Source organism: Onychostruthus taczanowskii, unplaced genomic scaffold, assembly GCF_017590055.1.
Source record: "Onychostruthus taczanowskii isolate IOZ18803 unplaced genomic scaffold, ASM1759005v1 scaffold32, whole genome shotgun sequence".
Lineage (NCBI taxonomy): Eukaryota > Metazoa > Chordata > Aves > Passeriformes > Passeridae > Onychostruthus > Onychostruthus taczanowskii.
The window spans coordinates 4495947-4515171 of NW_024500572.1; the positions used below are offsets into that span (position 1 = coordinate 4495947).

The 19225-nt window shown below is 57.9% G+C and overlaps 3 protein-coding genes across 8 annotated transcripts in view; all 3 read left to right on the top strand.

Moving 5' to 3' along the window:
- KIAA1671 (KIAA1671 ortholog) overlaps positions 1 to 2424 on the top strand; it is a 64835-nt gene extending 62411 nt beyond the window's left edge. For 4 of the 5 annotated variants that reach the window (XM_041410005.1, XM_041410007.1, XM_041410006.1 and 1 more), the window contains one exon: positions 110 to 2424. The gene's annotated coding sequence lies outside the window, so the exon portion shown is untranslated. The remainder of the gene's footprint in view (positions 1 to 109) is intronic. The other variant, XR_005953073.1, reaches the window with a different exon arrangement.
- Positions 2425 to 2598: 174 nt separating this feature from the next.
- Positions 2599 to 9035, top strand: LOC121338790 (beta-crystallin B3). Of its 2 annotated transcripts, XM_041410009.1 has the most exons (7): positions 2599 to 3623; positions 4332 to 5739; positions 6427 to 6506; positions 7748 to 7866; positions 7945 to 8077; positions 8155 to 8297; positions 8787 to 9035. In XM_041410009.1, exons 3-7 carry the CDS (start codon positions 6432 to 6434, stop codon positions 8950 to 8952), a joined length of 636 nt encoding a protein of 211 aa, XP_041265943.1. In that variant the 5' UTR covers positions 2599 to 3623; positions 4332 to 5739; positions 6427 to 6431; the 3' UTR covers positions 8953 to 9035. The 2 variants fall into 2 exon arrangements, with proteins under 2 accessions (XP_041265943.1, XP_041265944.1); XM_041410010.1 differs by lacking the exon at positions 4332 to 5739.
- A 3192-nt stretch (positions 9036 to 12227) lies between these two features.
- On the top strand, positions 12228 to 14735 carry CRYBB2 (crystallin beta B2). The gene is made up of 5 exons (XM_041410407.1): positions 12228 to 12405; positions 12796 to 13009; positions 13606 to 13738; positions 14239 to 14381; positions 14492 to 14735. Exons 1-5 carry the CDS (start codon positions 12228 to 12230, stop codon positions 14658 to 14660), a joined length of 837 nt encoding a protein of 278 aa, XP_041266341.1. The 3' UTR covers positions 14661 to 14735.
- Positions 14736 to 19225: the final 4490 nt, after the last annotated feature.

A 19225-nucleotide genomic window follows, 5' to 3' on the forward strand; every position in this document is an offset into this window, starting at 1 on the left:
AATGCATTAAATAGACACAACCAAGGTGGCACTACAAAAGAAAACACATTTTAAGGGGTTCCTGTTCCAACTGACCATATCACGCCCTTCCTTCTGTTTTCCTTTGCAGACAGTGATTCTAACTGGGAGAAGATAAAGAAGTTTAACAGAAGCCTTAACTCATCTGAACCTAAACCCCCATGTCATGTTGCTGCTGTTTGCTTCCTGCCTCAACTGCTCTGTGCATGGTGCCTTCCTGTTTTGTGGAGAAAAGCTGCTTCAATTCATAGTCAAATACAAAGCTGTGTGTGTCAGCTCGGGGGGACAGTGGCACTTCAGAGCTGCCTGCCAGGAGAACCCCCCTGGGTCACAGTTAGCACTTCAGAAAGTCTTGGAAAACAGAGAAATTTGGGAGTGCTGTGATCCAGGGAACTCCCCTCGCTGTGGAACAGACTCTGTAGGTGTTCACCTCTGGGAGTTGTGTCTGGCTGGGCTTTGTGTTTGTTTATGAAAATAATAATTTTAATCAAATTTATCTTTTTTTTTTTTTTTTTGTGAACAAATAGTAAGCTCCTATTTAGAATGAAATTTGTGGAAGGTGAGAGTGGAAGAACAAATCATGTTTACTGCCATATTGAAAAAGGAAACTTGATTATTTTTTGTAAAATGTATTTTTGATTGGCTTGTATTTACATGTGATCTGCTGACCTGGCAGATGGAGATAATTTTTAGATGAACAAAATGTTAACTTTTGTCACTCTTGAAGTGGTATATTCTGTGTTTTGTCAGCATGTGGAATAATTGCTTCATTGGAATGTCTTTCCTAAAAAGGATCAAGCAATAATGTCAACCAGTTCTCTTTAAAAAAAAAAAAGTAAAAATATGTAAATACTGTTTTTATAACAAAAAAGGAAGGGAAGAGGGAGGATGTTACACTCATATCAGGGTTCCAGTTAATTGTTGAATGTCACTTTAATAGCAGTTCAGATAGTCCCACTTCATATTTTTATTTGTTAATCTGTAAATACCAAGTTTAAGTTTTTATTTTTATGCTGATTTTGTGGGATAACCTAAATGTGATCTTCAGTTTCTCAGATGATTTCCTGTCTTTCCTTTGGCAAGATGTGCTGATAGCGGAGTAGAGATCTCCTGGACTCCACGGGTGTTTGGGTATCCCTAATTCTCAGATATTCCCTGTCTGTGGCTCATTCTGAAGCACCAACCACCATGGCCATGGAAGACAGGCTTGATTCTTGCCCCAGATAAGTGCTCTTTCAGTAACCTTTGAAAGTCTAGTAGCCCAGGGAGGGAGGTGACTCCAGGTGTTCCTCAGGCTCAACCAGGAAAACATGGAATAGGGAAAAGGAGAGTGGAGAGCTCTCCTCACCTGGCAGAGCTCCTTGGGCTGCGCTCCCCACGTCCTGCTGAGGGGCTCCTGTGGATAAAAACCATAAAGCACCAGCACTTCAGCTCCTTTTCCTTTTTGTCTTTTTTTTTTTTTTCCCCCAATCAGCGTTTTGGGAGCGCGGCTCCCGTGGGGCCTGCCCAGGCCAATGTCTGTCAGGCTTGGAGCTGCCAAAACCATGTGCCAATTCACCTCATGGAGGAGTCACAGGGGGGGCTTTGCAGTCCCAGTCTGCAGGAAATAGCAGCAGGATGAAATAGCAGCAGGATGGCAGGAGACAAGTCCCATCTGCACATCTCCCGGATTTTATTCTGGTGGCAGCTCCCTGTGCTCCCTGGAGATGAGATGGAGACATCTGTCTGATGTAAAAGTCTTTTCCCTGTTGCTTTGCCCTGTTTCTCATGGGAGCTGTTGCCACTGTTATTTTGGCAGCCCCTCTGCTCCCCAAAGAGCAGTGATCCCCAGGATTCTGATGGAATTTTGGGGGTGGGCCGTGTCAGTGCAGCCACCACCATTGACCAGCTCCTTTTAAAACCTTGCACAAATTTCCTTCCCTCTCCTTTAGACGGTGGTGGAAGGGGTGACTCTTGGTGTGTTTTTTGGGGTGTATTCCTGTGGCAGCACCCAAGGGTTCCGTGGTGTGTGGCACTCACCTGGGCCAGCCGGAGCAGCAGGTGCAGGTGAGGAGGATGATGATGGTGGCTGTTCTCACTCACATCAAGTGGCACCTCCCATCTCCAGAAATCAGTCCCTGCTCACAGGAACATTCACACAGGCTGCGTTTTCCACTTCCACGGGTGACAGTGTTGTGTTCCCAGCAGTTGGAGGATTTACTGGTTCTTGGTCTAGGCCAGAAATTCTGTAACTGTTTGTGTTGAGGAAACTGAGGGGATTGACACGAGGTTTCCACACAGCCCTTGAATGTGTTTGCATTTCCACATCTGCTTGGACAATGCACTGAAATTACTGTATTGAGTAGTTTAACCTACTACTGAGAAATGTTTAATGCTTAAATGTCTAATTAAAGAGCATCTTTAGAATGTTGTTGAATGGGAAAGTGTTTTTTTCTGCTCTGTTATTTCTTTATATTGTACATGGATTAAATATCGACTTCCTTCTCTTCGGGTTATCGCTCTGTAATAAAAGATATATAAATATGTTATTACTTAAATGATAGAACAGACTGTAATACACTTTATATAATTCTATTTTAATTCCAAATAATGCTTCTTGAAATTTTTTATGCTTTCACTTTTGTTGCCATGTGCTTTTTCCTGCTGTTTATTTGAGATGGAAGTGAGCTCTAAGATTCCTTCAGATGTGCTGCTTCCTTCACTCCTGGATCCTGCCCTGGAGCAGGTTCAGCTCTTGTCCAAAAAGTGATGCTGAAGGTGATGGAGGGCCTGCCATGTCCTTTGTCTCTCCCCTCACAGCTCCTCAGCTGTTCCTCCTTGCTTAAAAAGCCGCATCAATATTGGGTTTAAAGGTGGGATGATGTGTTTTGTGGAATTCAGGAACACTTTCTGACTGCCCTCCTCATGATCCCCAGCTATCCCTGCTCCAGGTGACATGTCAGGGACTTGCACAGCTGCTCCATTCCAATTTTTATTGGAATTCCCAGTTGTAGATTTCTTCTTTTTTTATTTTTCTGTTTGCAAATTCACCTTTTTAACATGTTCAGTTTGGTCCTCATCCACCAGAGCCTTTCACTTCCTGTAGAGAAAGAAGCAATGCTTGGTTCTCCAACCTTTGACAGCCCCAGACTTTCCATAGGATTTAACCCCCACACTCCATCCCCTTTTCCTTCCCACAGAAGTTTGTTTCACCCTGTTCCTTGTTTGCAAACTGAAATGCACCTGGGGCAGATTTGGGAATACCAAGTGTGACCTGTAGAAGGTTTGGAGCAGCAAATCCTGATTTCTGCAGGGATGGTGTGTTTCGGGGGCAGCTGGGCAGTTCTGGGGTGCTAACTCGGGGGGTGGCTCTGCCTCACGAGGTGTATCCAGGTACAGAACCTCTGGGGTGACTACCCAGAGCTGTCACTGCTGTCCCCAAGCCAGCTCTGGGGGTAAAACAGACTATTCCAGTGAAATCCAGAGCTGTCACCGTAACTGTGCTCCCTGTCAGCCCAAGGTCACTGCCTGCACCTCCCTGAAGGACACTGGGGCAAGAGCAGCTGCAGCCAAGTGAGGGAGGTGTTGGATCCATCCCTTCAGCCCAGTGCTGAGAAGGAAAGCAGGTATTTGCTTTAATTCCTTTTAAAAATGGACTTCCAGGAGGTGAAGACCTTTGGGGCCAGGTTGGAGACAGGGCTTGGAGCAACCTGGTCTAGTGGAAGGCTGGGGGAGCAGCGGGGCAGAATGAGATGAGCTTTGAGGTCCCTTCCAACCCAAATAATCCTGTGATTGTTTGAAGCCACCTCCATGGAGCTTTAAAGGGATTTGGGGTGTTCTGGCAGGGACTGCAGAGTCCAGGCCTAGCTCTGCTCACCCTGGGAGTGGAGCAGGATGGAGGGTGGGAATCCTTCCCCAGCTGGTGGTGAGCTGTTCCATGGCTGTCCTGTTCACCCGAGAATAAATGTATTGCAAAAATATAACCTGAAAAAACTTCTGGTTCTTCCGGTGGGATTGGCAGAGGAGGGAATCCAAGGTCTGGTGGTTTATGGGTTTTTCTCATTCCATATTAAACAAAATGGTGTCAGATCTGGTTTTGAAGGAGCTCTTGTGGAGATTAAGCTTTTACATTGCTCCATGTAGCCTTATAGAGTCTGTAATCTGGGTCACAATGAATACATAGGTAGTGTGATAGAAATCCTATATTTTGTGTTACACAGTTGACTAGGGAATAAAGATATTCTGGCTGCTCTGTTTTGTTCTGTACCATTACAGTTCCAGTTTAGCTTTGCCAGGTATTAACAAAAAAAAAAAAAAAATCTATTTTTTAACAGTCATTTTTCAAAGGGATTTAAGAGGCTGACAGGGAGAGGAAATTGAGGTTTGTTTGGAAGAGGCATCAAGGAGATCCAGCGCCCCTTCTGTCATGTTTTTGGAATTGCCTTGACTGTGTGGAGAGCTGGGAGAGGCAGATCCAGTGCCCTGAGGCTGTGGCAGAGCTCGGTGGGAAGGAAGGGACTGGCACGAGAAATTCTTTGTTTCTGATTTGTTGAGGACAGCTGATGTTGTGTTTGGCGAGACAGAAATGAATCCATCCCTCCTCAGCTGAGGCACCTATGGGACAGCTCTGATGGGGCCAGCAAATCTTCGTCAGGAACCACAGGATGGGCAGAGTGAGGAAGAGTCATTTGGAGACACCTGGGTGATCCCTGTCACACCAGGCCTGGAGCATCACCCAGCGAGGCAGGGATGGGGTGGGGCTGAAGGGCTTCATTCTAACACAAAATGCAGGAGAGATTTTTTCCATCCCTCTGCCATTCAGTTTGTCCAGCCTGGCCCAGGGGATTCACTTTCCTGGCTTTTAAACTAAAGGTTTTGTGGGTAAGCTGTTGGTTTCAAGATGAGCCACACTCAGAGCAGGTAGAAAAACCTGCAAGGACCGTAGTAAATGGGGATGTGTGCAGCTGAATAAAATATTCCCTGAGGAATCAGGATGGTTTGGGTCTGAAGGGACTCTCAGAGGTGAAGAGGGAGTCTGGCCTGCTGCCAGCAGAGTGGAATGCTCCCAGTTTGATGCCTGGTGTGAAATGCTCCCAGTTGGATGCCTTACATCGCCCTGTGCCTGTGAAGATGGATAAACCCTTGTACCAGGCTCCAGAAATCCCTTGTGACACACCCCAGGATGCGTTCCCAGCGTGTTCCTGGGAAATGCTGGGCAGAGAAAACAAAGGAACTCCATGGAGAGAACCTGCATAGGGCTGAAGTTAAAGCAAGAACACCAGTCTGGAAATGCTGAGCTGCTCCAGCTTCCCGCCGAGTTCCTGGAGCCGACCCCGGCCCTGTGTCACTCCTTGCGTGGAGCCCTCACAATCGGGGACATTTTGCCCGGTTTTTGCTTCGCGCTGCCCTCGGTTTCCAGGCTAAACCCTCCGGTGAACTGCTGACGGCAGAGTTTTCCAGAGAAGCTGGCAAGAAGCAGCGTGAACGTGCTGATGTGAATTTCGACGTTAATCTTCTGTAAATCGAGCGGCCCGTGTGCGAGGGACGGCCGGGAGAAATCCGCATGACGTTTCCATCGCCCGCTGCGCGCCCGCCTCGCTATTGAGAGGAAATCCCATGGCTGGAATTCCGTGGACGCAGCTGCTGCATCAGCGCTCGGGGAATTCTGCTGTTCTGTTCAGAAGCAACCCATAAATAGCGGGGCCGCCCGCGCCGCCCGGCACAGCGGAACCGCACGGAGAGGTAGCACTGCTGGGACTGCAAGGGGCTTTCCAAAGAGTTGGTGTGCCTGAGTCCCCCAGCGAAGGGTTTGGCCAGAAGTGAAGCTGCAGGGTTTGATTCAGGACCTTATCAAACTCCTCTAAGCCCCTTGGCAGCGTGGCGTGGCCGGGGAAGGCGTGTTCCAATGTTGGAGCAGAGTTTTGTGGATGTTCCTGGAGAGTGAAGAGGGGGCTCTCACTGCCGTCCCCCCCGGCCAAGACAGCAGCAGCTCCAGCTGCCGGGTTTGGTGTCCCCTGGGATGCTGGAGCAAGGGAGATGTGTCAGATTTATGTTGTGGGGAAAGATGTCAGCAGCTGGAAGCTGAGAAATTCCTGCTGGGAACAGAGGCGGGGCTGTGAGACGGGAGGTCAGTGGCAGCTGGGTGAGCTGCCCTGGGCAGAGGAATGAATCCGTGTCACTTGGGACGTGCCTTGGTTCAGTCCTGTGGGTGCCTGGGTGAGGATTTGGGGCCTGTGTGCACAAGGGAGAGGAGGATGGATAACAGAGCTTGCTGCTACCCTGGACGTCCCTGGGGATTTACAGCTGCTGCATCGGGGTCTGTGCTAACCCCTGCTGCCTGTTCTGAGCCAGCTTCATCCTCTGTGTTTCATTACCAGCTGTAAATCCCGGTGCCTCCTGCCTTAACCTCCTGCAATTTGGGTTTTCCAGGCACAATGACCGAGCAGCAAAGTCCCCCCGAGCAGATGGCGACTGGGGAGGGTGCTGGCGAGCGAGGTGGCAACTACAAGGTATACTGGGCTGTACTGGGCTGTACTGGGGACATCTGGAGGCTGGGTGGAGCCGTGGGATGTGGTGTGCTCATGCCAGGCTGGAACCAGTGCCAGCACTGCAGGTGCTGCTGGGGACAGGAGTGGCCTCCAGCTCCCACAGCAGCAGTGGGTGGTGGCCCTGCTCTGGTGTGGAGCCCAGGGTGGGCTGCAGGTTGGGAAGCAGCTGGGGCTGGGGATCTGCTGCTGCTGCCTGCGGGAGGGACACTGCTCCCTGCCTGCGAGGCTGCCAAGGCCATTGGCTGGCCAGGCTGGTGTGCAGCTGCCCAGGGATTTAATCCAGGAGATGAAGCATCCCAGCACAGCAGGATCAGCTGGGGGCCCAGGCACTGAAACTCCCCAGGTGTGTTTGTAGGTTGGGATTCAGCTGCAGAGGATGCAGTGGGTGCAGAGCTTTCCGCAAAGCTCCTGGACAGGGAAGGCTGAAGGTGGGAGCAGATCCTGCCAGTGGGAGAAGGGTGCCAGGAGCTGGGGCAGTTTATTGTTTATTTGCTCCTGAGGAACCTGGGTATCATCTGTGTCTCTTGATTTCCCCGTTATGTGGTGTGTGCAGGAGGCTCTGCCCTTGTCCCAGACTGAGGTGCTGCAGCTGGGACCCCTTTGGGACAGTGCCAGGGAGTGCCTGGTCACCCCACTGACCCTCCTGCCCCCTGAATGGTGCTGGGCACGCTGGGCCCTGCCCCATGCCATGCTCTGGCCACTGGCACTGGCTCCAGCCCATCCTGCAGCTCAGCCTCGAGGCTCTGCTGGGAGCAGGGCAGCCTGGGCAGGCACTGGGGTCTCTGCAGCTGGCAGGGCTTAGAAGAAAACACTGAATAAAGAGCTCGTGCCAGGCCAGGTCAAGGGTATGGTCAGATCTGGAGGAAGCAGTGATAAGGAAATGGTAATGGGCAATGACCAGCCTGGGGGTAGGAGAGGCAGCCCATGGCTCAAGAATTCTCTTAGCCCAAACCTTCTGTGTTTCCAGTGCTGTGTGTGGTCTGGTTTTCAGCCTGTCATGGACAAAATTCCAGCTTGTGCTTTACCAAACAGGCACCCTTGGCCGGAGCTCTGTCAGGGCAGTGGCACTGGCAGGACCCAGCTCTGCCGGGCAAGGAGTGACATTGGCACAGGATGGGATGGAGGGACACTGCCAGAGCCCTTTGATCACTGCTGCACCCGTTTCCTGCTGTGGTGGCTGACAACATCTCTCCCCACCTTAGATCACAATCTACGAGCTGGAGAATTTCCAGGGGAAAAGGTGTGAGCTGACAGAGGAGCTCCCCAACATCACCGAGAAGGAGATGGAGAAGGTGGGCTCCATCCAGGTGGAGTCTGGCCCGTAAGTCTGGGGTGGGGAAGGTGGAGCAGCCCCAGGAGGTGGCAGGGAGAGCATCCCCCTGACCCTGGGCTCCTGCAGGTGGCTGGGCTTCGAGCGCCAGGCCTACGCCGGGGAGCAGTTCGTGCTGGAGAAGGGCGACTACCCCCGCTGGGACTCGTGGTCCAACAGCCACAGCAGCGACAGCCTGATGTCCATCCGGCCCCTCCAGATTGTGAGTAGGGCTGTGCTGGGGTGGCCACGGCGCTGGGGACAATCAGGGGACAGCCCCTGACCCGCCCGTTCCCCCAGGACAGCGCTGACCACAAGATCCACCTGTTTGAGAACGCGGGCTACACCGGGCGCAAGATGGAGATCGTGGATGACGACGTGCCCAGCCTCTGGGCCCACGGCTTCCAGGACCGTGTGGCCAGCGTCAAGGCCCTGAATGGAACGTAAGGATGGGGACACAGGGGACACCTCAGCAGGTTCCTGCCCGTGGCACTGTGGTTGGTCTCCCCAGGGTGATGGCAGGGGCAGCTGGCGCAGCCACTGCAGTGGGGCAGCTGCTCCCATGGTGCTGCTTGTGCCCATTGTGTCCCTTGTTCCTTCCCTGCTGCCACCTTTTCTCTGGCCCACAGAGTGTCACAGGGACCATGGCAGTGTCCCTGGGGCTGGATGATGGCTCCTTGTCCTAACCCACCAAAGAGCAGTGGAGCTGTGGTCCCTTGAACTCTCCATCCCCTCCTAGCACACAGCATTTCCCACCTGGGCACTGCAGCTGCAGCCTGTGAGGTGGCACTTGGTGACACAGGAGTGGCCCTGGGCAGCGTCACCTGGCTGTGGCAGGCAGAGATGGGGACACTGGGATGGGGATGGGGACAGTGCCCCTGTTCTGGGGGGTGTGGGGTGGGCACTGCTGAGCACTGCCTCGGTCCCCGCAGGTGGGTGGGCTACGAGTACCCCGGCTACCGGGGCCGCCAGCACGTCTTTGAGAAGGGCGAGTACCGGCACTGGAACGAGTGGGACGCCAACCAGCCCCTGATCCAGTCGGTGCGCCGCGTGCGGGACCAGCAGTGGCACCAGCGGGGCTGCTTCGAGAACAGCTGAGGGACCCCCAGCCCCCCCCGGGGCCCTCGCGGGGTCCCCCGGCCGCTGCCGTGACCGTGGTGATTTTTGTGCAAAAACCTCAATAAAGCTCTGAGCTGGAGGCTGCCGGGGCCTGCCTGGTCCTGGGCTGGGGGAGGTCGGGGAGGGGGGCAGGGGGATGGGGATGGGGATGGGGATGGGGCTGTGGCCGTGCCCAGCAACCCCACAGAGGGCAGAGGGGAGAGTGCCAGTGTTTGCAGTGTTACACAAAGGCTGCAGCTTTCCAAAAATAACGCCCGGTGCTGCCGCGTCAGGGTTTTTCCAGTGGCTCTGTCCCTTTTCACAGCATCTCCTGCCCGCTCCCAGGGCTGCTGGCCAGCCCCAGGGCAGGGAGGGGGCCGGGGGGGATGTGGAGCAGCCATCCCTGGCTGGTGCCAGGCCCTGTGCGCTCCAAGGGGGGCTCATCCCGTGGTGGGACAGCTGTGCCCCACCTCAGCGTCCTGCAGGGTCTCCAGCCTGTCCCCAGAGAAGTTTCCCACAGTCCTGGGGTGGTTTCTCCCACGGGAATGAGCTCTGACATGGGGGGGCTGTCCTGGGGGCAGAGGTGGGGGTTCAGGGGTGCCACAGGGTGCTGGTGGGACACTGAGCTGCCCTGGCACTGCCCTTCCCCACGGGCACTGTGGCCACACGTGGGGACCCACTGGGCTGGGACAGAGAGGGGAGATGGGCTTGAGTCCCCCCGAGGGCTTTGTGCAGGTCCCTGAGCAACCCCCCAGGAGCTTTTCCCTTTTTGGGGGGGTTGGTGGCTGTGGAAGGCAAGTGCCTGGCTCCAAGAGACAGAAGCTGCTTCCAGAACATTCCACAGGGCTGCCACAGGCTGGGGTCTGAGGCACCACCACTGCCCAGGGCTGGGATGAGCTAAACCAGCCCAGCCTAGGGAGGGGATCACTGGGGCTGTGCTGAGCACTGAGACAGCGCCGTGCTGAGGTGCTGAGGGGTGGGATGTGGCTGCAGGGCTGCTCTGGGACCTGGGACAGGCCCATGAGGGTCCAGGGCGTGGGATTAACTGAATGGATTAACCCAGGAGATGGGGAGGGCAATACTGGATCCATCTGTGGGGCTGCAGCAGGAGACACAGGCAAGAAAGGAGGATTTCAGAGCTGGGAATGCTGGAAGCTGGATCACACCCTGGCCTGTCCATGGCCTGATGGGTTCCTTGCAGAGCTGCAAGGTCACCTTGGTCCCTCTGACCCTGGATACCCCATCACCTGGAGCTGGGGCAGCTGCAGACCCTGGGGACTGACCCCCCCACACGTCACTACGAGGGTAGGCTCTGGTGACAGCACCCTGTGGGTGACCCTGTGTGCAGCCGTCCTGGGGCAGGGGATGTGGCAGAGGTGACCCTGTGGGGGCTGCAGCCCATCTCCTGCTGTGGGACCCTCGGGAGGTGCTTTTTGAGGGAAGGGGCAGGTGTGGGGTCTGTTCATGCTGGGTGACGCTTGCTGGGGTGACAGGGGGTGAATCCAGCTCCTCTGTGGGGTGAAGTGGTCTGTGGGTGCTGCACAGCAGCAGCAGTGTCCCCTCTCTGTGAAACCTCCTTTGCTGCAGCCCCCAGCCCTGTGCAGCCCTGTGCAACTGCTGGGACAACGCCAGCAAAGGGACAACGCCAGCAAAGGGACAAAGCCAGCAAAGGGGCCTGGCTCAGCTGCCGGGACAACGCCAGCAAAGGGACAACGCCAGAAAAGGGAGAAAGCCAGCAAAAGGACAAAGCCAGCAAAGGGACAAAGCCAGCAAAGGGACAAAACCAGCAAAAGGACAAAGCCAGAAAAGGCACAATGCCAGCAAAGGGACAAAGCCAGCAAAGGGACCCTGCTGCTGCCCTCGCCCCTCTGGCTGTGCTGCCCATCCAGGCACATCCCAGCCCTGGGGACTGTGAGCCCCTCGTCACCTCAGCTTTGTCCTGGTGTCACCCTGGGGTTCTTCTCAGGGTCCCCAAAGGAGCCCAACGCCCCCCACTGGGTGCACCCCAGGCCCAGGGTGCTGCCCGGGCTCTGCCCTGCCCCAGGAGCGGCCGCAGCCCCTGCCCATCCCGGGCTGCAGACGGGCAGAGCCAGACGCTGCCAGCGCTCCGGGGCGTTTTATCGCGCATGGAAAGAGCCGAGCTCAGCAGCCCCGGCGGCGGCTGCCGGGCTCTCGGGGGGATCAAGGCTCTGGCCCCGAAACGCCCGAAGCGGGGCTGGCGGGGCTTTGTTGGCCCGGCTCGCCCCGGCTCTTGGCACGCGTTCGGCTGATGCTTGCAAACTCCAAATCTCTTCGCCACCAGCCCGACAAAGCGGGTGACTCGAATGTGACAGGTAATGAAATAACTCGGGCTTGGTGCTCGGGCAGACAAAGGCTGCGGCGGATCAGCTGACCCTGGTTTTCATTGGGGTTTAATCCAGCATTCTCGCTTTGAATCAGGCTTTAACTATTTTGTGAATAGTTTTGGCACCTCTCTGCTGCAGCTCGGTATAAATTCCACCTCCCGGCCCCAGCCCGCCACTGGCTCAAGCGGGTACTGGTATAACTGGTAAGACTTTGCTCTTTATTGTCCTCTCTTTTGCCGTAGCCTCCTGCAGACCCCCGGGGCCCGGGTCCCTTCCCGGTGCCAGCAGCGGCTGAGCCGGGGACAGTCCTGTCTCCGCAGCCCAAAGCCACCCATCCACGGCTCCGGTTCTTTTTGTCAGGAACGAGTTTTCACCTCTTTTGGAGCTGCTCGGATAGCGAGGGTCCCTCTGGGCCTGGGGACGGGGCTCCTTCCCGGGAGTGGCAGTGCCAGGCTGGGTCGGGAGGGCTCGGCACAGGCTCCTGGGGCTGGGGCTGGTGGGGGAGCCCCAGTGCTTCTCTCCATCACCCCTTCCAGCACCCACATGGGACTGGGACCTCAGCTGGACAGGGACAGCAGGAAATCCTCGACCACAGGGCCTGGGCTCCACTGGGAATGATTTAGGAATTCCCTAGGCTCACGGTTCCCTGGGCTGGAGACCCCAGGCAGGTCCCAGGGACCATTGCCTGAGCCTGGGGAGGTTTTGGGGTGCTGAGCAGCCCCAGCAGAGTTTGTCCTTGGCACCCCTAGGCTGAGCCTATCCTGCTGCAAGCCCTGGTTCCACCACCCCCTTCCCTGGGCAAACTGCAGGGCACAGATGGGGGCATGGACACAGGGCACGGGGCTCTGAGCAGGGTCCCCAGCATGGCCTCAGGGGCAGATTTTAACGTGCAGATTTTCCCTCCCAAGGCAGCAGACAACCCAGCTGATGATGGCTTCCGAGCACCAAATGCCAGCCTCCAAGCAGCAGCAAGCCAGCTCCAAGGTCAGTGGGAGACTGCCCAGCCCCGCAGCGGGGCCAGGGCACCCTCAGCCTCTCTGGGTGCCCAAATCATACCCGGAGGCACTGCTGGGAGCAGCCGAACTCCCCTTGCCGGCACTCCCGGCTGGTGCCAGGCACGGCCGGCAGCGCTGCTGAGCCTTTGCAGCAGGACCAGGGGATGGAGAATGGGAAATTTTTGGCATCCCTCGGCCTCGGGGCAGGTGGAGCGGCTGGGAACAGATCAAGTGCTGATCTCCCACCACTGTCGCTGACCCTTGAGATCTGGGCTGGGCTGGTGGCCCCAGGGCTGTCACCGAGCTGTCCCGGGGTGTCCGGGTCGCCGTGTCCCTCTGGTGGCTGCGGTGCTCCAGCCACAACCAGAGTCCCTCAGCTGTTTGATGCCCGCTGTGAGCGTGGGCATCCCGAGGCTCTGGGACAGAGCTGGCAGGGCCTGGTGGGCACCCGTGGGTGAGACCTGCACCCTCAGAGGGGTGGCAGCGGTGCCTTGCACTTGCAGGCTCCCGAAAAACCTCTGGAGTGCAGTTTTCGGAGAGGGAGAGGTCTGGGCTGCTGCAGATGCGTCGGGGACAGCGTGTGCCCTCCGTAGTGGTGGCAGGGAGGGTGACACCCGTCTCCCCACTGCCACTCCCGCATCGCAGCGCGGGGTTCCTGTGGCCAGCGCGGCTGAGCTGCTCGCCCGCCTCACCCCAGGGAGTGCCCGGTGCCAGCAGGTGAGCAGGGGGACACAGTGGGTGAACAGGGGGTGGCACTGTCGCCTAGACAGGCTGATAGCCCCGCTCAGCGGCAGGAGAGTGGAGGGGTGTGGGCGTGGGCAGAGATCACAGCGTTACCCCCAGTTTGGTTTCCCTCCCTTTGGGAGAGGGGACAGGTGAGACTGAGACCCGCTTGTGCCCTCTCCCCACCTGCTGGCCCTGTGTGTGCTCTCCAAGCCACGGGCTCCGGGCAAGGGAGAGCCCCCGAAAAGCCCCTGAAGTGTTCCCAGCCTGCACCCAGCAGTGCTGCTCGCAGAACAAAGGGACAGCTGGCAGGAGCACAACCCCAGCTGGGACATTTGGGTGATCCCGTGAGTCCCCAGGGACCAAGGATGGGTGGCCACCAGTTCGGAGCATCCCCAGCGGGAAGCGCTGCGGTGCCAGTGCTGGGCTGAGACACCGCAGCCCCCCTGGCACCTCCCTGGCATCTCTCCCTTCCCGGCAGGGAGCGGGGGCACGGCTGGGGCTCAGCCCGGGCGCTCGCCGGGGGCGGTGCCAGGGGCCGACCCCCGCTCCGCTGCCCCCGCTAAAGCGCGTCCCCTGCTCTCTTCCAGCTGGGTGGGCTACGAGCAGGCAAGCTGCAAAGGGGAGCAGTTTGTGTTTGAGAAGGGGGAGTACCCCCGCTGGGACTCCTGGACCAACAGCCGGAGAAGCGACAGCATCACTTCCCTGAGACCCATCAAAGTGGTGAGAGCACCCAGACAGCCACTACCCACCCGCCAGACCAAGGTCTGCAGCCAGAAGTCTTCCCCAGCCTTCCCCCGCCCTCCCCAGCCCCGCGGGCGGAGGGGCACCCCCTCCTGCGCACCCTCGCCCCAGCCCTCGGGGCCCGGGGAGCCGTGGGGGGGTCGGAGGGGGCGCGGGGACGGGGGCAGTGGCAGGTGACCCCAGAGCCGAGGACGTCTGCTGGTAAGTCTGGCAGTGCCCACGCAGGCAGCGGCTCTCTGAGATGGATGGATGGAGGGATGGAGGGACGAATGGATGGATGGATGGATGGATGGATGGATGGATGGATGGATGGATGGATGGAGGGATGCGGAGCACCCCCGGCATCGGTGGGAGCGGCGGCACACGGTGCCGGCCCTGGCCTCGGGTTCCCCATAGCCCTGGGCTCTGCCCCCCCTGCCCAGCCCAGCCCCGCGGGGCCGGCAGCCGCTGACCCCCGGTCTCTGCTCTGCCGGCTGCAGGACAGCCAGGAGCACAAGATCGTGCTGTACGAAAACCCCAGCTTCACCGGCAAGAAGATCGAAATCATAGACGACGATGTGCCCAGCTTCCACGCCCACGGCTACCAGGAGAAGGTCTCCTCCGTGCGGGTGCAGAGCGGCACGTGAGTACCGGGGCCGGCTGGGCGAGCATCCCGCGGGGCTGGGCTCCGCAGGGCGATGCTTGGGCTGCGTGTGTTGTGTGACCCCCCCCCCTCTCCACTTGCCTTCCCAGGTGGGTGGGATACCAGTACCCTGGCTACCGGGGCTACCAGTACCTGTTTGAAAAGGGGGACTACAAGGACAGCTCAGACTTCGGCGCTCAGCACCCCCAGATCCAGTCGGTCAGGCGCATCCGGGACATGCAGTGGCACCAGCGCGGTGCCTACCACCCCACCAACTAAAGCCCCCGGCCCGTGCCGGGGCGCGGGGAGCGGAGCAAGCGTTCCCCCGGCCGCCGCTGTGCCCCCGCGGCCTCGCCTCCCGCCTCCCCCCGTGTGATGCCCGCGCTGCCGAAGCAACTCAATAAAGCTTGGAGTTTCAAAAGTCCCAGCTCTGCCTTTTCATCCGCGGCGTGCAAAGGGACCCCGCTGGCGGGGTGGGATGCCCGCCCTGCCCTCCGTGCTCCTGGCTGGGGAGGGGGCTCATCGCCGCGCCCCCGATGCTCTCAGTGGCACCCAGCGCCGGTGCCATCAGTGCTGGCGGGTCACCCAAGTGTCCGGGGTGAGGGAGGTGATCTGGGGGCTCTGGGGCTCAGCCCTCTCCTGTGTGCACGGCCAAGGCTGTGGCTCACATCCTGCTGCGGGGACAAAGGCGTCCCCTGAGCTTTGGGGCAGATCCCACAGATGCTGGGGGGTGGCTAGGGGAGGAATTGCCCTTTCGGTCGGGGCACTTCCAAGCCGAACAACAGCATTAGTTATTAGGCTCTGAAAGCTCTAATTAGTAACAATGCTTAATTTAGCAGTCACGGTGCTAGAGGATGCTTTTATGATCATGTCATAAACCGGGCAAAGGAAGCGGAGGAGCGCAGCCGCACCTGCCCGGCCGGGGGCTCCGTGCGGTGCCAGAGGCGGTGCCAGAGGTGGCGGCGGTGACAGAGGTGGCGGCGGGGGCGGCTGGGCTCGGTCCCCTCCGGCAGCAGGACGTGCCCGTGGCAGCCGCTCAGTGTCACTGCGGCAGTGCGGGCACGGGGGGCACAGGTGAGGGGCACCTGTGGGGCACCCCGGGCACCCCGAGGCTCCTGCCAGCGCAGGGACCCGCCTGGCTGCGGGGTTTGGGTGTGAATCCGGCAAACCCGGGAGCCAGGGATGCACAGCTTCCTCCCCGTCAGCTCTCGCTGGCGGGGTGAGGGTTCGCCCCCGAATCCTCCTTGTGCTTTTCCCTGGCTCCAGGCTTTTCCCTGCGCTCGGGCGGGCACAGCCCAGCCCAGCCCGCGGGCCAGCAGCCGATTCATCGCTCGCCACACTCTGCTGCGGGATGCCAGCTCCTCTGAGAGGCTTTGGCAGCCACGGCGCGGCGTCCCTGCGGAAAGCTGCGCCTTTCCTTCCCCAGGGAGGATTCATGATCATCCCAGACCGGAATGTTTTTGTGGAAAATGGGGCTTTAGCAGTAGCAGAGGCAGTGCTCTGTGCGTGCCGGGAGGGCCGGTGGGAAACGGCGGCTGCTGGGGGGCAAAGAGCTGAAAGAAGCAGCGGGGTGGGGAGCAGAGATCCCAAAGCACGGAGCCAGAGATTCCCAGCCGTGGAACCCTGGGATGGTTTGGGTTGGAAGGGACTTTAGAGCTCATCTCGTTCGACTGCCCTGCCATGGGCAGGGCCACCTTCCACTAGCCCAGGCTGCCCCAAGCCCTGTCCAGCCTGAGAGCCGGGGCAGCTCCCGCGGGGACAGCGGAGCCCGGCTCTGGGTGGGCTGGGAGAGTTCTGGGGGAAAAAGCACCGAAAGCAGAAGTGGAAAATGTGAACGAGCCCAGAGCAGCTCCTGTGGGACCCGCTGGGGGAAATTCCTCCTCTGGTGGCTGGGTGCAGCCAGGTGGGCGTCCTCGGGTCACCTGGAAGCAGCTTCAGCTCTGCCCAGGAGGGTTTTTCCCTCGCTGGCTCTGGGGAAATGCGCTGAGAGAATAATTTGTTTTTTAAACATTTTTATTCAAAAGCAGAAGATCGCCTCCGTCCCACGCCCGCTGCCGAGCTGCCATCTGGCACCGCGCTCGTCTCCTCAGCAGCTCGGAGCCCCCCGGGCACCCCAGCCGTGTCCCTGTCCCCTCCCTCCCGCTGGCCATCGTCCCCCGCTGCCGGCGGGGCTGCGGGACCGCGGGGCGAGATGTCAGCGGTGCCAGGGCGCTGCTGCGCTGGCTGGGTGGGTGGTTTTGCCGTGGTGCCAACAGCCGGCAGAGCTAAGGCTGGGGAAGGGATGTGTTTTTGGGGTTTTTTTTTTTTTTCTTTTTTTTTTTTTTTTCACACGGCAAAAAGGACGGGTGGGGATCAGACCCCACCGCTGCCGGCCGTGCTGGTTCCAGCTCCCGGTTCCTGCGGTGCCCAGGGCGGCTGGAGCCTGCTGGGGTGGGCGGGGGGATCCCCGCGACCCCCGGCAGGTGAACCCCACCGGAGACGGGCTGCCTGCAGGGGAACAGCAGCAATTTGCTGTGGGGTAATTAATGAAAGAGTAAGAATGATGCAAACCCTGGCTAAATCCGACACTGAGGTGTCTTTTCCTTCCTGTTTTCTTTCCCGACTGGAGCAGCAGCCGCTGTCTCTCCTCGGGAAGTGCCTCCGTCAGGACCGTGGGTGATGCGGGATGGGCTGGTGAAGAGGAGGAGGAGGAGGCAAAAGCGGTGAAGAGATGAAGATGTGCCCGTCGGCTCCCACTGGCTTTGCTTTGCCTTTGCCAGCGGCAGCCGGGTGAATCCCTCCTCGGGACACGCCAGGCTGGAGAATCACGGGCTAAAACCCAACAGTCTTGAAAAATATGAGTTGTTTTTTACTTAGATACAGCGGGCTGAGCTCAATCGCACCTGCAGCCTGGGTGCTTTGGGTACCTAATGTGCCTTGCCAACTGTGAGTGCTTTACTGTGTGTTTAATGGATTTTTATCCTCTGAAAATTATTGTTATGTTTAATTCTCCATCTTCAGGAGCCACGTGATTACATGAGATTCCCAGCTTCATTTTTTTTTTTCTCTTTTTCTTTGCATTAAACGGAGCCTCCAGCCTCATGTTTGTGCCCCCATGCACAGACCCAGCCACAGACACTGGAGGTTCAAGGAAGGAAGGAAAACCAAGCAGGAACCCAGCATGTATTATTAAAGCCTTGTGGTTTTCAGGGCAGATTTGTGATTTATCAATGTTCAGCTTTGGCATGTGGAAAAGTAATCTCTGCTCTGATTAATGCGAGGGCTGAGGCAGGAGTGAAATATCCCGGAGAGAGAGAGGAGCTTTGGCTCTGTCTGTGCCCGAGAGTGGGCATTCTTGCCTCAGTGCCAGGCTCCCATTTGCTTTCTGCTCCTTGTTTTTACTCCTGACATCAGTGTGATGAGGCAGAGAAAGGAAGCAATGAAACCTCTACAGCTCCTTACAGCCAGTAAAATCCCTGTCCGGTTGAAAAGCTAATTAAGAAACATCGCTTCTTCAGCGGCCAGAATTGGAAGCAGCCTCGTGGAGACATAATGGGATTACCGAGTACCAGGGGATTGCAGCCGGCCGGGACAGCGACGATGATGAAACCCTCAGGACCAGCCCCAAACTCTTCACTGGCACAAGGGGATGTGCTGGGACGCATCCTCCAGTGGGAGCTGGGCTGCCGTGGGACAGGGTTCTCCGACAGCTTTCCTCAAACAAATGGGAAAAAAAAGCAAATGTGACATTTCCCTCCGGGCGAGCGGCCAGGGCAGCCCCGACTGCTCGGGGTTCGCCCTCGGGGACAGCCAGCAGTGGCACTGTGACCCCTCCGCGGGGACACCGCGGCCGGGGAACAGCAGCTCCAGGTGGGGCACTGGCACAGCAGCAGCCAGCGCTGTCACATCCTGCAATTCCAGAGGCAGGGACGGCAGGGAGTGCCAGCAGAGGCCGAGGAACGCTGTCCGAGCTGGAAACCCCTGGGCAGCACAAGTGGCAATTAGGAAACATCTGTTCCTCCCAGCGCATGGCAACGTAATGGGATTAAAATGCATCACCGGATTAGGGCAGTGTTGCACACATCAGCTGCCGGGGATGTTCTTGGGGGGAAAAAAAGGAAAAGCAAATTTCTCTCTTCGGCATGGACATAACCTTTATGCTCCTTTTTTATTTGTACCTTATGCACGGTGCAGAGCTGGAGCCAGCCCTTCTCTCTGCACGGTTCAGCTCATCTCAAAGGAAACGGGGCTGAGTTTAAGTGATTTTAGATGAAATGGCTGTGTGAGCAGCCAGTCCCTGGTGCAGGCCACAGGCCAGGAGAAGTGGTTTTAGCTGGCAGCCTGGGGTGTGACACGGTGGCCTGTCCCCTCTGTCACCTCTGTAGGTGCTGGGAGGTGTGTCATGAGCTGGCTTCAGTCCCTTTGAAGAGCATTGGGTGGTGGGAGGCTCATGCAGGAGCAGGGCTGTGTCTGGAGCATCCCTGGGGCTCTTCCCCTCGGGGGAAACACCCAGCCTGCGGAGAAACCCTGAGCCAAGCATCAGGAAAGAAGTTTGAGGCAGGAACAGCAGAGGGGCCTGCATTAATTGTTCCCCATGGCTCCTGTTAGAAAGGCACAGCCCACTCCCCCCATCCTGGCCACGGGGCCACCCCGGGCTCCCCCATTGCTGCCACCCAGGGCACAGCTGGGCTGGTTTGGGGGTCTCCATCCCTTTGTACCCAACGCCTCAAGCGTGGAGGGCCGTGCCAGGCATGGGCACAGCAGCCCTGCAGACAATGGGGACATTCTTTTCGGCAAAGCAAAGCAACAACGCGGAGAGCCGCCCGCTATTTTGGGAGCTCATATGCTGCAAGGCAAATGTCATT

What these genes read in the sequence shown, in the direction of transcription:
- LOC121338790 (XM_041410009.1), top strand. Translation starts at nt 6,432, where the DNA reads ATGACCGAGCAGCAAAGTCCCCCCGAGCAGATGGCGACTGGGGAGGGT. An exon ending in ATCCAGGTGGAGTCTGGCCC is followed by an intron (nt 7,867 to 7,944) that starts GTAAGTCTGGGG and finishes GGGCTCCTGCAG; the next exon opens with GTGGCTGGGCTTCGAGCGCC. An exon ending in CCATCCGGCCCCTCCAGATT is followed by an intron (nt 8,078 to 8,154) that starts GTGAGTAGGGCT and finishes CCGTTCCCCCAG; the next exon opens with GACAGCGCTGACCACAAGAT.
- CRYBB2 (XM_041410407.1), top strand. Translation starts at nt 12,228, where the DNA reads ATGGCTTCCGAGCACCAAATGCCAGCCTCCAAGCAGCAGCAAGCCAGC. An exon ending in CTTGCCGGCACTCCCGGCTG is followed by an intron (nt 12,406 to 12,795) that starts GTGCCAGGCACG and finishes TTGCACTTGCAG; the next exon opens with GCTCCCGAAAAACCTCTGGA. An exon ending in CCCTGAGACCCATCAAAGTG is followed by an intron (nt 13,739 to 14,238) that starts GTGAGAGCACCC and finishes TGCCGGCTGCAG; the next exon opens with GACAGCCAGGAGCACAAGAT.